This window comes from Durio zibethinus, chromosome 17 (assembly GCF_047325235.1).
Source record: "Durio zibethinus cultivar Kanyao isolate XHJ-2024 chromosome 17, ASM4732523v1, whole genome shotgun sequence".
Lineage (NCBI taxonomy): Eukaryota > Viridiplantae > Streptophyta > Magnoliopsida > Malvales > Malvaceae > Durio > Durio zibethinus.
The window spans coordinates 1,280,960-1,295,316 of record NC_143178.1 but is presented as its reverse complement, the minus strand read 5'-3'; the positions used below and the strand labels follow the sequence as shown (position 1 = coordinate 1,295,316).

General features: G+C 33.4%; 1 protein-coding gene across 7 annotated transcripts; it reads left to right on the top strand.

The window, feature by feature from the left end:
• Positions 1-7,580: 7,580 nt before the first annotated feature.
• LOC111275405 (uncharacterized) lies at positions 7,581-13,606 on the top strand. Of its 7 annotated transcripts, none has more exons than XM_022860813.2 (7): positions 7,581-7,851; positions 8,098-8,264; positions 8,339-9,145; positions 9,452-9,646; positions 9,744-9,898; positions 10,286-10,330; positions 10,406-11,530. In XM_022860813.2, exons 1-7 carry the CDS (start codon positions 7,848-7,850, stop codon positions 10,437-10,439), a joined length of 1,407 nt encoding a protein of 468 aa, XP_022716548.2. In that variant the 5' UTR covers positions 7,581-7,847; the 3' UTR covers positions 10,440-11,530. The 7 variants fall into 7 exon arrangements, with proteins under 7 accessions (XP_022716548.2, XP_022716555.2, XP_022716538.2 ...); XM_022860803.2 differs by lacking the exons at positions 10,286-10,330; positions 10,406-11,530 and adding exons at positions 11,548-11,658; positions 13,080-13,606 and having other exon boundaries at positions 7,590-7,851; XM_089745853.1 differs by lacking the exons at positions 10,286-10,330; positions 10,406-11,530 and adding exons at positions 11,548-11,658; positions 13,080-13,606 and having other exon boundaries at positions 7,835-7,958.
• The last annotated feature ends 751 nt before the right edge of the window (positions 13,607-14,357 follow it).

Below are 14,357 nucleotides of genomic sequence, written 5' to 3'. Positions count from 1 at the left end.
CGTTGTGATCACAATATATTGATATTGACTTGTACGAGGGGTAAGCAATTAATAATTTTCTTCTGCACTATAAATCATGGTAATATATATAGTAGCTAATTACTTTTTGCAACAGTAGCTGTGTATGGTTCTCTCAAATACTCCTACCTCTGGTCTCAAGGCCATCAACCCTCCTTCCTCGGTGTTTTCTGTGGTGATGGTGTTTGTTTTCGGTTCCAATGGCTGGAGGAGTTCTTTGCATGCTTAATGCACGCCTTCATTCAGGCACCATGGTCTAAGCTTAGTTCCAGTGATACATTCAGAAGCCAATATAACACCTGACAGTGAGTAACCATGGATTCCCATTCTTTGGCCCAACACAAAGAGTGCAGTCAAGTAAGACAAGAATGTGAATCCCTGGACATCCTCAGGTTTCTTTTAAATTCCCTGAAAATGTGCTTAGCCTCATTCAAAGTATCCCTGTTACCTACTTCAAAGTGGAGCTGACTCTGTGTTGAAACTATCTGCGAACAGGGGAATTCTCTTTGGCTTGTGCATATAAGCTTGCCTCTCATGATAAATTACAATTAACATCCAAAGAGAAGGAACGGTGGGGACATGGATTTGAAAACAGAGGATCTATCCCAAGTTGCTGATCTTTCTATGAGAATGCATGCATCAAATACTGCCAACAAGGGTTTCTCTTAGAAGGCGAGGCATGGATATTCAGGAACTGTGCCCTTTCTGCCTAACCAGAGAATAAACATTGGTCCATCTCTTCATTGAGTGCCCGATGGTTATGTCCTGGTGGGAACAAACGAAAATTCCAATCCAAGAACGATATGAAGAACCACGCCTCTTGGGCCAAATGGTCACAATTCAATGCAACTTCAATCATTATTTCATTAACTACAAATTGTCATAGAAAGTCATGTTCACTTTTATTATGGGAAATATGGACAACCAGAAACAAGTTGATATTCGACGGAATGCTGGATTCAGGAAGGGCAGTCCCCCGAGCCACGGAACGTGCAAGACAGTTCCAAGCGATTGCGTGGAAAACCAAAAGAGTGCCTTTGCCCACTTTCATCAGGGTTCAATAGGAACCACCTCTACAAGCATGGTACAAACTAAATACTGATGGCTCTTCATTTGGGAACTCGGGAAAGGCAGGAGCTGGAGCAATTCTACGAGATCAGATACTGCAATGGTTAGCAGGATCATCTCGACACATCCCAAAGGCCACTAGCTTAGAAGCGGAGTTATGGGCACTTAGAGATGGTCTCAAGCTTGCTATTGAAGTGGGAGTCCAAAAACTCGAACTGGAACTGGATACTGCTGCGGTGATCAACCTGATTAACAATTTTGACTGTCCCAATCTTTTTCTAAACACCTTAGTTTATGATTACAGGATGATGTTATTAGCTTCCAAAAGACCATGACGAAGCATATTTTCCGTGAAGAAACAGGAGTGCAGATGCCTTTGCCAGGCAGGAAAGTGATGCAAGCTTGCTGGCTAATCCTAGTTCTATCCTTTTTGAATCTTTTCTTTAACCACCAGATTATGTACTTCACTTGTTATTTATTAGCTGAGACTAATGAGATGGTGATGTACTGGAGTAGTGTATAATTCTATGCATGACACCTTTTCCAAACAAAAAAAAAAAAGAATTTGAGTTAAAATGATCCATTTTGCATAGTTGCCAAATTTGAAATTATGCCAAAGGAAAAATATGGGTAGATAATTTTGAAATATAATTGAAAATTGAAATTAAAAAAAAAAAAGAATGAGGTGGGAAGCGCAATAAATACCTATCAATTCTTACTTGAATTCGAATTTTTTTTAATCAGAATTTAATTTTATTTGATTTGATAATAAAAAATCAACAATGTGAATTTTCTCAATCCAAAATTGAAAAGAACCCTAACCTAAATTGATTCAAATTAAAATCAACATAAACACGAAAGATTAACCCAAAATAATTCAAGACTAAATTAAGTATAATTCTATGCATAATATATATAGATATTAGTATTATTTTTTTTAATTTTTAAATATTAATATATTTTTCCTAATGATTGTACCAAACTTATTAAAATTATTGAAAATATTAAATTAATATATATTTTTAATATCAAATTAATATAAATTATATATATTGTGTTACGTACAAACATTTTTGTAAATTATAATATGATTTAAAATAAATTATATATTTTTTAATTAGCAGAGCAATACATCTCATTTAGAATAAATGATATAATTTCTTATAATTTATACACGGACATTAACTATTATGTGGTTTAGAATAAAAGATATAAAATAAGTAATTGATTTTTGCATATACGCTTTGTTATGATTATATTATTAATTTTGTATCCCATAATTCTGAATAAATTATGTAATGAATCATAATTAGAGATGGCATCGGGGCGGGACGGATCGGTTTTTCACTTTCTTCGCCTCCGACTTGATGCTTTAATGCTTCTACCCGATACCCGATCCGCCCCCGCTCGGAGGTTGTAGCTGAAAAACCCGACTCCGACCCGCTTAAATATTATTTACCCGAATTTTACCCGACCCGACCCTAATTTAATCTACTACCTATTCAAAATTATTGCAAATGTAATAAATCATAATTTAAATATATTACAAACATAAACAAATTTAACATAATCACTCACAAATTCAAACTTAGTACTTACAAATTTTTTTATTTAATAAAAATCTCATAAATTCTTACCATAAATAATAGAATTATAAAATACATAAAACATATTAAATCAAAACTAACAAATTCTCTCAATAAATGATGGAATTATGAAATATATAAAACTTAGTAAACTAAAATTTAAATATCAAACAAGCATAAGTTAATAACTAAAATTTAAATATAATACATAATACAAGATAAACATTAAAAGCTTAAACTACCACAATAAAAAGTTAAATTGTTTGAACATTCTTTCATCCAATATGGTGAAAATCTTCCAAGACCACAACAAATTATTTTATCATCACTAAGCTTCATATCATCATTCTCCTCTGACCACACTAGTCCTATAAAATAAAACAATAAGATGAATAAATAAATATCATAAAATAATATATTTAAAAATAATAATATAAAAAATGAATTAGTTAAAAAAGATAATATTATTTACCAAACTAGTTATCTTTTCCTCAATCTCACTATCATCAACATCCTCGTAAAAAAAATTTTCTTCTAATGAAATTGACCCTACAAATGAAATAATAAAACATTAACAAATAATATATAACAACAAAATATAATAACTAACAATATGCTAAAATAAAAAATAAAATTACATAATATGAATTATTGTACCTTCTTCTTTAGCCCGTAACCAACTTTGACAACATGTTAAAGCTTCTATAGTTGATGGATGAAGTGTATTACGTTGTGCACTCACCAACCTCCCTCCAGTACTAAAAGTAGACTCTGAAGCAACAGTAAAAACTGGTATGGCATATATATCTCTAACAATAAGTTGTAAGGTCGAAAATTGAGGCCCAGTTAGTTTTCACCAATTCAATATATCAAAATCTCCTTTTCTTGGTATGACTTCTTCATCCAAGTAACGATCTAACTCTGATTTTACTTTTGATTTTTTCTTTTTTTTCCTTGAAACAAAATTATCATAGTCTCCCAAATTTTCCAATTCAATAACACCAACACCATCTAAGAATGAAAAGCTTGAACTAGAAGGTCCTTCTTCCTTTTTCAAAGCCAAAATTTCCTCATACTCCTTAAGCAAATCTCGACATATTTGCACAATCCTTTCAATTTCAAATTCAGCATTTTTTCCATAAATCTTTTCAAAGTAATACTCCAACAACTCTGTTTTATACCTTGGATCTAAAATTGTAACAACACCTATTATACCAAGCACATCATTCCAATATTTTTCAAATTTGCCTAACATGCTCACAGCTATACATGAAATAATTATATCGGTCTGCATAATCCATTCATTCAATGCCAATATGATTTTGCAAATATTAGAAAAATAAAGATTTGCAGTAGCATATTTGGTGCCAGAAAACCCTTCAGTGATATCATAAAACAATTTCAACTTTTCACAAATCTCGGTTGCAATGATCCAATCATTTTCAGTTGGTAAATATTTGTACAAAGGATCACCATGTAATTGCACACAACGAGAAAAAACATCTTTATAAAACAAAGCTGTTCAAAGCATCAAATAAGTAGAGTTCCATCATGTTTTGACATCAACACACAACTTTTTTAAAGTTGGAATGCGCAATTGACGCGCTGCCTCTTCAAATTTTTTTCACCTCTTTGGTGTAGCACCCCAAAAAAGGACACTATCACGAATTCTTTCAGTTTCATCTCCAATCACACTCAATCCATCTTTCACAATCAAATGCAAGATGTGTGCACAACAACGCATATGAAAAAAAACCTCATTAAGCAAAAATGCATTACAACCAATTCTATCAATTAATAACTCAATAACACCATCATTCACACTACAATTATCCACTGTAATAGATGAAAGTTTTCTATCAATATTCCAATCTAGGAAACATTTCATCAAACTTGAAGCAATGACCTCTTTTGTATGTGGAGTTGGCACATATTCAAACCTAATTAAACAATCAATTATTTACACTAATTTAATAATTAATTCAATAATAATAATTACTTAATAAAAAATAAACATTATCAAAATAAGACAATTTAATAAAATATACCTGATGATGCGTTTTTGTAAGTTTCATTGATTATCGATGTAATGAGCAGTGACAGTCATGTATCCTTTTTTTTTATGATCAGCAGTCCACAAATCAGTTGTGATAGCAATTCTCCCTTCATTAGCTTCCAACTTGGATATTATTTTTGCCTTTTCCTCTTTGAAAATCTTTAAAATATCACTCTTTATAGTATTTCGAGAAGGCATAACAAACAAAGGTTGGAGACTGTAAGAATACTTTTTGAATTGCACATGATCAACCATTGATAAAGGATATTCGTGCATGATTATCATGTTGGCAAGCTCCCTCCTTGTGACATTTTGATCAAAGGAAAAGTTTTTTAGTGTTACTTTTCCATCTGTCTTCCTTTGATTTGCTACCAGCACTTGTTGACGAATATCCATTTGAAATCGCTTGCTGCACCTGTCTGAATGCTCACGTAAATGACTTGTCCCATTCTTTGAAGCACCACCAAGTTTTTTCTTACAATAATTGCATATTACCTTCCATTCATTATTGATTTTCTCTTTTTAAAAATGTTTCCATACTTCTGATTTTAGCTTACTTGAGTTATACCCACTATCATCAACTTCAGCACCATGATTCGTCACACTTAATGATTGAGTTGTATTTTCATCAGATGTTGGAATTGGAGTTTGCTGAATTGGTGATTGATGTGAGGTAGAAGTAGGAGGTGTTGGGGAACACGAATTATCTCCCAAATTAGACATTTTACCTTCATTCAAAAATAACAGACATGATTAATTTCCAAACACCACTAAAGTTTATGCTAATGACAATAAACTAAGATTATAACTTGAAGGGCAAAGCAAGCTATTCAGAAAAGACTAGGCTAATTATCTCAAACAGAACCATTTTGTTATGATTCCCCCTTCAAAAAAATGCTAAGGTAACACACTGAGAACTTCAATATTATTGATATGCATGGATCAGAATCAGACGATGGCATATTCAACTATAGACATATAATCTAACAAGAATCCTCACCTATTATATAAACAAGAACGAAATTTCTTAGTGAATTTCATACCAGCAAGGTAGTAACTCATCAACTTAAATTTTTTGTAGATCAGAATGTTATCATCATTATGTTTGTTATTACCTTCAAATAAGGCAACAAGAGATAAAGGGAGAATAAGGAGACATAGCAAACATGCCTGAAAATAACATTTAGTAAAATCATCTATGGCCTGTTTCATACTTAAATCTAGCGAACTTTTCGCTAAAGTCGTCGGCGACGCTGATAACATCATTTTTGAAAGAAAAACCCCGAAAATCAACCAAAAAATTTATTTTTTTTAGAAATTCAAATTAATATCCTTGCTAAACTCGCACTGAAAAACTTAGAAGAAGATCGACATAGCAGACATTTTGAGGAAGAAAAAGAAAATAAAAGGAGAAAAAAAACAAAAATTGAAACGTTTCGGATTTTGTTGGAAGAAACGAAAATCAAAACTGCTTACTAAAAAAATCGAGAAAGATGAACAAGAAAGTAAAGCAACGGTTTTTTAAAAACGAAAGTTAAAAATTCTAAAAAATTAAAAAAAATTTCTTACAAAAGATTAAGGTTGTTGAGAAACAAGCCTTTCAAAACCAAGCAATAAAAAAAAAAAAACTGTTAAAATTGTTTTCAGAGAAAAAAAAATAAGCTTATTCTCCTTCTTCTTCTTGTTTTTTTTTTTTTTCTGTTTTGCTTTGGGTTTTATCAGACTCAAAAAAACGGTTTGGATCTGATAAAGAGGGTTTAAATTAAATGGTTTGAAATTTATTCAAGACTAAAATAGGAGGATTGAATTGATTAAAATAATAATTAAAATAATGTTTTTGGAAATAAAAAATAGAAAGAACTGACGGAATTGAAATGCACGCTTGGGAGTGGGCAGCACCTGTGTGAGTGTGAAGCAGCCTGACAGTCTAGCAGATAGAAGCAGAAATGCAAAATAGAACGGTTGAGGAAGACGAGAGAGAACGGCCAAAACCCAAAAGAAATTAAAATTCAAAAACCCTAAAAAAAATTATATATATATTAAGGGTATTTTGGTAAATATTTTGGGTCGGGTAGGGTCGGATTTCATACAAACCCGACCCTGACCCGAATCCGATATTTTTAAAAATAAAATCGACCCGACCCGAAACCCGATTTTTGAAAAAAAAATTCGACCCTAAAATAGTCGGATCGGGTCGGAACCTGACGGTTTCGGGTTGATTTGCCCGACCCTAATCATAATTATACTAAAATTCAAAATAATAAATTATTAAATAATGAGCTATAATTATAATAAAATTATTATATATATTGTAATCATAGTATTAATATGAAAAATAATTACATATTAAATGTATATCATATTAAATATTTAAAATATTTTTTATATGATTTTATTAAATAAGTAATTGGATATTATAATTAAAAATTTAAAATAATTTTTATATATTTATATTAAATTAAAATAAATATAAATTACTAAATGTGTAATATGTTACAAACATATTTCAAGTGTCTTATATATATATATTCATGTAATATAATTTAATTAAAAATATATTTTTATATCTTATACGTATTAAAATTTATATTAACATAATTAAATATGAATATATTTTTTTCATTTTGCTTTATTATAATATCACCAGGTTATATCAATAAAATTTAACTCTAACTCAATTAAATAATTTTTTAAATTTAAAAATATTCAAATTCCACTAACTTAGATGTCAATCTCAAAATATCTAAGTAAAAATGATGCGAATCTAAAATTAAACTAAAAATAATCTGACTCCATAAAACTCGGATAGAAACTAACCTCAAAATCGAAATGACACAAATCCAAAATTGATCCATTTTTAAGGTCCGAAAGGACCTAACCTAAACCCCATCCTACCCGCCAATTGACAGGTCTAAATAAGGATGCAGGTCGAGTCAGGTAACAATTGGCAAAGGGGTTGGGTTCATCCACGGGAGTTTTGAAGACCAAAGGACAAAACAGAACAAACAAAATTCATCCTCAAATACAGGCACAGAAGGCGGCATGCCACGTTCTCTTTTCTCTACAACAATTAGAATAACAAAGCGATTGCTCTTTTATATTTTTTGGAGGCAGAGAGCATGGGTACGTCCCTTCCTTCCAAAGACTGACTCCTCCCTTCCTTATTACCATCTGCAAAGAAAAAGGAAAAAGAAAAAAATTGCCTTTCACTTGAGCATTCTTTTCAACACGTAACCATCTGCCAGATCTCAATACATCAGTCAATAGTATATAACATTTTCACTCCGCTTGTAAATCGTTTGAATGCCTTTCAAGCATAATCAGAGATGGCAATGACGTAATTAGGCTGATTTTTCCATTTCTTTTCAGCGAAACAAAGACAGATGGGGTCCGGTGGGAGCAAGGGTTCTTGCAGAGGATCTGCATCTTCTTCCAGCGGTGGCCGGCGGGGAAGATCCAAGGTGAAGAATAGAGTTTTCAAGTCCTCTTGTCTGGGAGCGCCATCTGGATCTGCTGACCCCGACTTTGACGCCCAGGTCCGACGCTTTTCTCATTTTTTTTTTTTTTCATCTTCTTCCTCTTCTTTTAAAATAGAAAATATCGTCTTCAGGTTGTTGATCACCGGAATAAAGACTACCCCTCTAATGTTACCAACCGGAACCCGAGAGAACTGGAATCGGAATCCAATCAGGTGAAAAGAGAATGTTACAGAAAGGTTAAAGGTGAAGCGGCATCTGATTATGAAATGCCAATGTCATGCATATCTTCCAGTGATGTAGATATAGATGTCTCGAGAAGTGGTAGCAGCTCCGGTGGAGCCGCCTCAGCAGCGCATCACTCTTCTTCTCGATGCCTCTCCGGCTTTAGCTTCCTTCCGGGTAACTTGAGCTTCAGATTAAGCCGGGCTAATAGTTTGGGGTCGTCTAGGGCATATCCTGTTTCTCCTACAAGTCTTGCAATGTTGAACCATGATGACAATTCTGAGACACTTGAAACTCAACAACTTCCCCACAATCCTTCTTCTGCTCACGATGCAAACTTACATTCTCCCATAATCTTCAATGATAGGGATAGGGATAGACGTGTTGGAGTTGGAAGTCGAGAGCCTGTTGAAAGGAATGCTCGTTTTAGCAGAACCTTAAGTGTTGGAAGGCTTCGTGACCGTGTTCTTCGTAGAGCTTCCTTATCCGACTTCACATTCTGCCCTTTACAACAAGACGGACAACTCACTACCCAAACCCACACATTTGGAGGAGACAGAGACACACGGCAATCAGCTACCTTTCCATCCACCACCACCACCACCACCACTCCCGCACATGAAATTGAAACTTCACGATCTAGAGAAGCCAGGTATCATGATTTACTGGAGCATAGATCCAATTTCCTTGAAAGGAGGAGAAGGATACGATCTCAGGTTTGTAATCTTCTTGAACGCATGACCCTACCTACTACTCTTTTTAATTTAATATCTGGTGAGTACAGAAGAACCCAAATAGCATCTTATCAGCCTAACCGTGCTTTCTTCATTAACGATTATGATTACAACAATTACTTAGGCTAACGCATGTTCTGGTGTTGTATTTGTATCTAATTGTCATCTGCTCCTTCTTTAGGTTTTGCCCGCATTCCTTTCCTGCTTTGGTTGATTAAATTATTCATTTCATTGAATGCAGTTACTTGTCTGTTTACATTAGTTACTGACCTATGAAATGCTCTCTAGGTTCGAGCTCTTCAACGGCTGGGAAGTCGTTTCGAGAACTTTTCTGGACATGAGAGGTCTTGCATTTTATCTGGTCAACATAGAACTGGTCGATGCGCCTGTCGTGTCAATAATCGAGATTCCAATTCAAATAATGACACCAGTGCTAGGGCTAGCATATCCAGAATTGTTATGTTAGCTGAAGCTTTGTTTGAGGTAATTTTTATTTGTTATTGCCTTCTCTGGATGATCCTTCCTCCTACTTTCTCGTTGCACCTATATCTTGGGTTAAACTTTTACATATTTTAATTAGGTTCTGGATGAAATTCACCATCAATCTATCGTTTTATCTTCTCGAACTTCTGTGTCTTCAATTGGATCTGTTCCTGCACCGAGTGAAGTTGTGGAATCGCTTCCTGTCAAAGTATACAACAAATCTCACAAACTTCAGAATGATGAGGCTGTGCAGTAAGTATTTATTTTCCTCTGCTATTTGATAGATGTTAAACCATTAATGAAGCTGTATTTTACATTGGATTACCTTATACAAGGATGACAATTATTCTTATTAGTTTCAAGCTTTTCTGATGTTTGAGTTACTTGATCTAAAATCATGTTCATAGATATTGCATATATTCACGAGAAGTTAATCAAACACTACATACTGATTAGCTTGGGTTTCAGGGCCTGCATTGTGTCAATCAATATTTTATTGTTTATATAATAGAAGAATGTGTACTCTGTATTCTGTTGGTTATTCCATAGTAAACGTTTTTCTTTTTACTGTTGGAAGCAATGGACTAAAAAAAAATTTCTTGTCAATGCTAATCTCTTTAATTTTGACATTTTCTTTAGCATTAGATATCATCCGCTTCAACTAATACGGTGCTTTAGATTAAGGTAGGCATTGCTGTAAATAATGTGTTCCATCAATTTATATGAAAATTATTGATTACATCTTTGCACTTGCGCTAGTTGCAGTGGTGTGAACATGGATATGAAAATGTGAGGTGAGCATGATATATTCTTCTCTTGCCAAAAGAAGAGGTGGAGGGTAAAATTCTGGCTTGGGTGCAAATTCCTGTAATCAGGTCAGATGGAACATAATCAATCGTACAAAGAAGGAAGTAAAAGCTTCTAAACTATAGTAGCTCCTTGAAAAGATAATGAGACAGCTTAACTTACATGGTAACTACAAATTAAGACAATGAGAGTGTGAGACAAATTAAATTATATGCTAATGAGACCTGAAAGAAGAATGGCTGCTAGTTCAATATTATGGAGGCAATGAAATACTACCTCTTTTTGGATGCCAAGTTATAAAGCATGCTTCTAAGTTATATTCACCAATAGGCTCAAGAATATTCGGTGTCTGAAACTCTTAAAAGCTTGCTTGAACTGGGGCTATGTTGTGCGTTGCACTTGTTCTATTGTTGGCAGACCTCATGAGCAACCACTTGTGTGGATTCATAAGTCTAATTCTATGTAATCTATGAAGTTGAATGGGATGATTTGTGTAAGGACTTATGAGAGAAGGAAAGTTGGTTAAAGTGAAGGAGAAAATTAATTATCCTGCCATTCACCCACGATATCATTTGGGATAAGTTCAATATGCAATTTTCTAGCTTAGGGGTCTCTAATTTGACTTTAACCTATGAGGTAGTAGCTCTGAATGATTTGATCATCAATTTTTTGGAGTGTGTAAATTTGAAATATAGGCATGGTAAAGATAACATGGATGTAATTGGAGATGTGAAATTAAGTTGAAGAATCTAGAATAAAAGCGTTGAGATTCACATGATACAATTATTCAGATATCTTATCCTTGAGCATCTATGCCTCAACTTTTAAACCTGCTAAGTTACCTGGCTACAGGTTAATGATTCTATTTGTCTTCAAACCAATATTAATACCTGAAATTTGGGAAACTAGCGATGGAATTTTAATCAGACTTAGGCATTGATGTATCCATATAGACTTATAGATCGGGGGGCTGATGTGTGGTTCCTAGGGGTCTAACTCCATCAGTATGCTTTCTTTTTCAATACCTCCCTATGGAATCAGTATGCAATCAGGCATTTTGGGCCTAATTTGTTTTCTTTTATTTCAATTAACAGATGTTACATATGCCTTGTGGAGTATGAGGAGGGGGATAGCATGCGGATATTGCCTTGTAATCATGAATTTCACATAACTTGTATAGACAAGTGGCTCAAGGAGATTCACAGGTCATTGCACTTCTTTTTAATTTATTGTGATTCTAAATATGTAATTAACAGTGTGTCAGATAAAATAGACAGTGTCATTTGGCATCTCTTCCCCTCAACGAGTACATCATGGGTTTCACGCCTGATGTAAGGTTATCATTAAGAATAGTGTAGCGAAGGGGAATAGAAAGACGGACAGTCATATAAGACTCAAATGGCTCATCTAGAGAAGATTCCTCTTCTGAAAACTGAGATAAACGAATTTGTCTGTTGTATGGTGGTACAACAAATATGAAACAGCTGAGGGATGATACCAACATGACATACAGCATGTTGTCCCTAGAGCCTTCAGATTGCATGTAGGTTCATTCACTGTTTTTTCTTTCCATCAACCTACCCCATATTTTCCTTTTTGGTAATTTCTAGTAAATGATCTGTTGATTGCTATTCAATCAAAGGCATTTTGATCCCTTACGTGTTTGTGACGGATTTGCCACTCTTTCTTGCTTCATAAGCTGGTGGTGGAATGTATGGAGAATTAGATTCTTGCAGTTCATAAGCATAACATCAACAGACAACCTAGGCTACACCAATTTAACAAGGGAATTCTTGTCTGGCTGTTAATATCTTTATCTAATTGATGGACATACTCAATATATATTTGTTTTATTTCAACTTTTTTTTAATTACTATTGGCTAGATAGAGCTCTACCTAATTTCTAGGATTGACACTTTCATTGTGAAGGATTGCAAGAAAATCTTGTAAACTTTAACTTCTAGGAAGGTTGTTTAAATTCGCTTGGCCACAGAAAGTTTATATATTTGTTGGCATCTGGTCAACAGTTTCCCTTTCCCTAACAGTGAGCTAGAAGGTACTGCTACAGGTTTGTTCCACTTGCATGCATAATACCTTTAACAAAAACCCACACAGGCTTTCCTGGTTTCTACTAATGACCTATTTTTTCAAACTTTGAAAACGTTGAGGGCCTATTTAGTTCGGAAAATGTTTTTCATTTTCTTTCTCCATTTTTACTTTAATATGGTCTATAAGATAAGGTACGCCGTCTAATACATTAGAAAACATGGGTTCCCAAACTATAGTTAAAATTAGTGGAGAACAATTTAGAATAGATTTCTAGAAAATTCAAACCAATAGTTTCAGCTATTTTGTTATTTATTTTATTTTGTTGATAACGTATAAAGTAAAAATGAAGTTTTAAATCCATATATAAAAAAAAAAGAAAGAAAAACAGAGTTGGAAAATTTAAAACGGTATCCAAAAATGAAGTGGCCCTTATGTTTCCTATAGAATGGCATCTTATGTGGTGGCATTGGTTTCCTTTCTTTTCTTTTTCACCCCTTGTGTTCTAATTCATTTGCTGCAAGATTATTTTGGTTTTAGGGATGTTTAGACGCTTTGCTAACTTGTTTATGGCTTGCAGGGTATGCCCTCTTTGTCGTGGGGATATTTGCGGACCTCATTCATTGCCTGCGGAAAACTAGAGGTTCCAATTTTTCTCCATATACTTCCTGAGGAGCATTTGTAACTGTTGGAGATTGTAAGTTTTTAACCAAGCAAAAGACTATTGGTGACAAAAAGGAAAAAGAAAAAGAGAGAACATGATGACTGATAAAGTGATAATCTTGAGCATGAATCATGATGCTTTATAGGAAGTTCAGTCGTTTTTTCTTTTTTGCCTGCAAGTTCTTTGTCATCTGTGGCTGGTCACTTTCGGCTGCATAATAAAGATCATTTGGGTTGGGGGAAATGGGCTGAACTTGCAATTTGTAGTGCCCTTGGGTGGAGTTGATTGGCCACGATAGCTGGAAAAGAATGGACGAAGTGGAGGAAGGGTTTGTATTGGCTGGGGAAGGAGGAGAAGAAATTCATTGTTCATTGTGTTCTTTTTTACCGAGAAATATTATTACTAAAATGCTTCTAAAATAAAAAAGTTCCTTCAGCATATTATATCATCCTCTCCCTACCTATACTTAACTCGTTTGAAAGATGACCAGCACAGTGACTTATTAACTTTTTATGCTTTCTAGAAACGAAAAAAAAAAGGGGCAAATCGTTTCATTTTTGTTTGGAGTCGGCAGCCCAATCTTTCGACGAATTTTGATATAATTCGATCTTATAAGATTGATTTATTTTTTAAAAAATTAAATTTCAAATTAAATTGGATCAAATATTATTAAAAAAAATTTAAGTCATGTCGTTTTAAATAAATTCGATTTGATATTTATATAAAGATTAATTTTTTAATTTTTTAATTTATATATATTTATATAATTATATATTTAAATATTTATATTTTAAAAATAATATTTTATATTTTTAAAAAATAATATTTTATTAATTTCAAATAAGATTAAATCAAATATAATTTATATAATATCAGATTAAATATAAAAAAAATTTTAGATCAAATTCAAATTTGATAGATACAAAATTAAATTGAATTTGAGATGAATAAAGATCTATCTGATCCAATCCAATGTCAACCTTAGTTTTGTTGCACTAGTTCTCAGGTCAAGAAACTGTACCTGTATGAATGATGGGCACTTAAATATCCTGGCCAAGTGGCGAAGTTCTTGTGCTGATACCAACCTTTAGCATTAAAGCTAATAAGTATAGTATTTATTAGATAGCTTTTAAGAAGAAAAGAAAAATGGGGGATCCTATCCTCTGACCTGGCAATTTGTTCTGTCGGAGGGGT

Excerpts from the sequence above, each read along its gene's own strand:
- LOC111275405 (XM_022860803.2), top strand. Across the intron at positions 8,265-8,338 it reads ACCCCGACTTTGACGCCCAG|GTTGTTGATCACCGGAATAA; the intron begins GTCCGACGCTTT and ends TATCGTCTTCAG. Across the intron at positions 9,647-9,743 it reads TAGCTGAAGCTTTGTTTGAG|GTTCTGGATGAAATTCACCA; the intron begins GTAATTTTTATT and ends TATTTTAATTAG.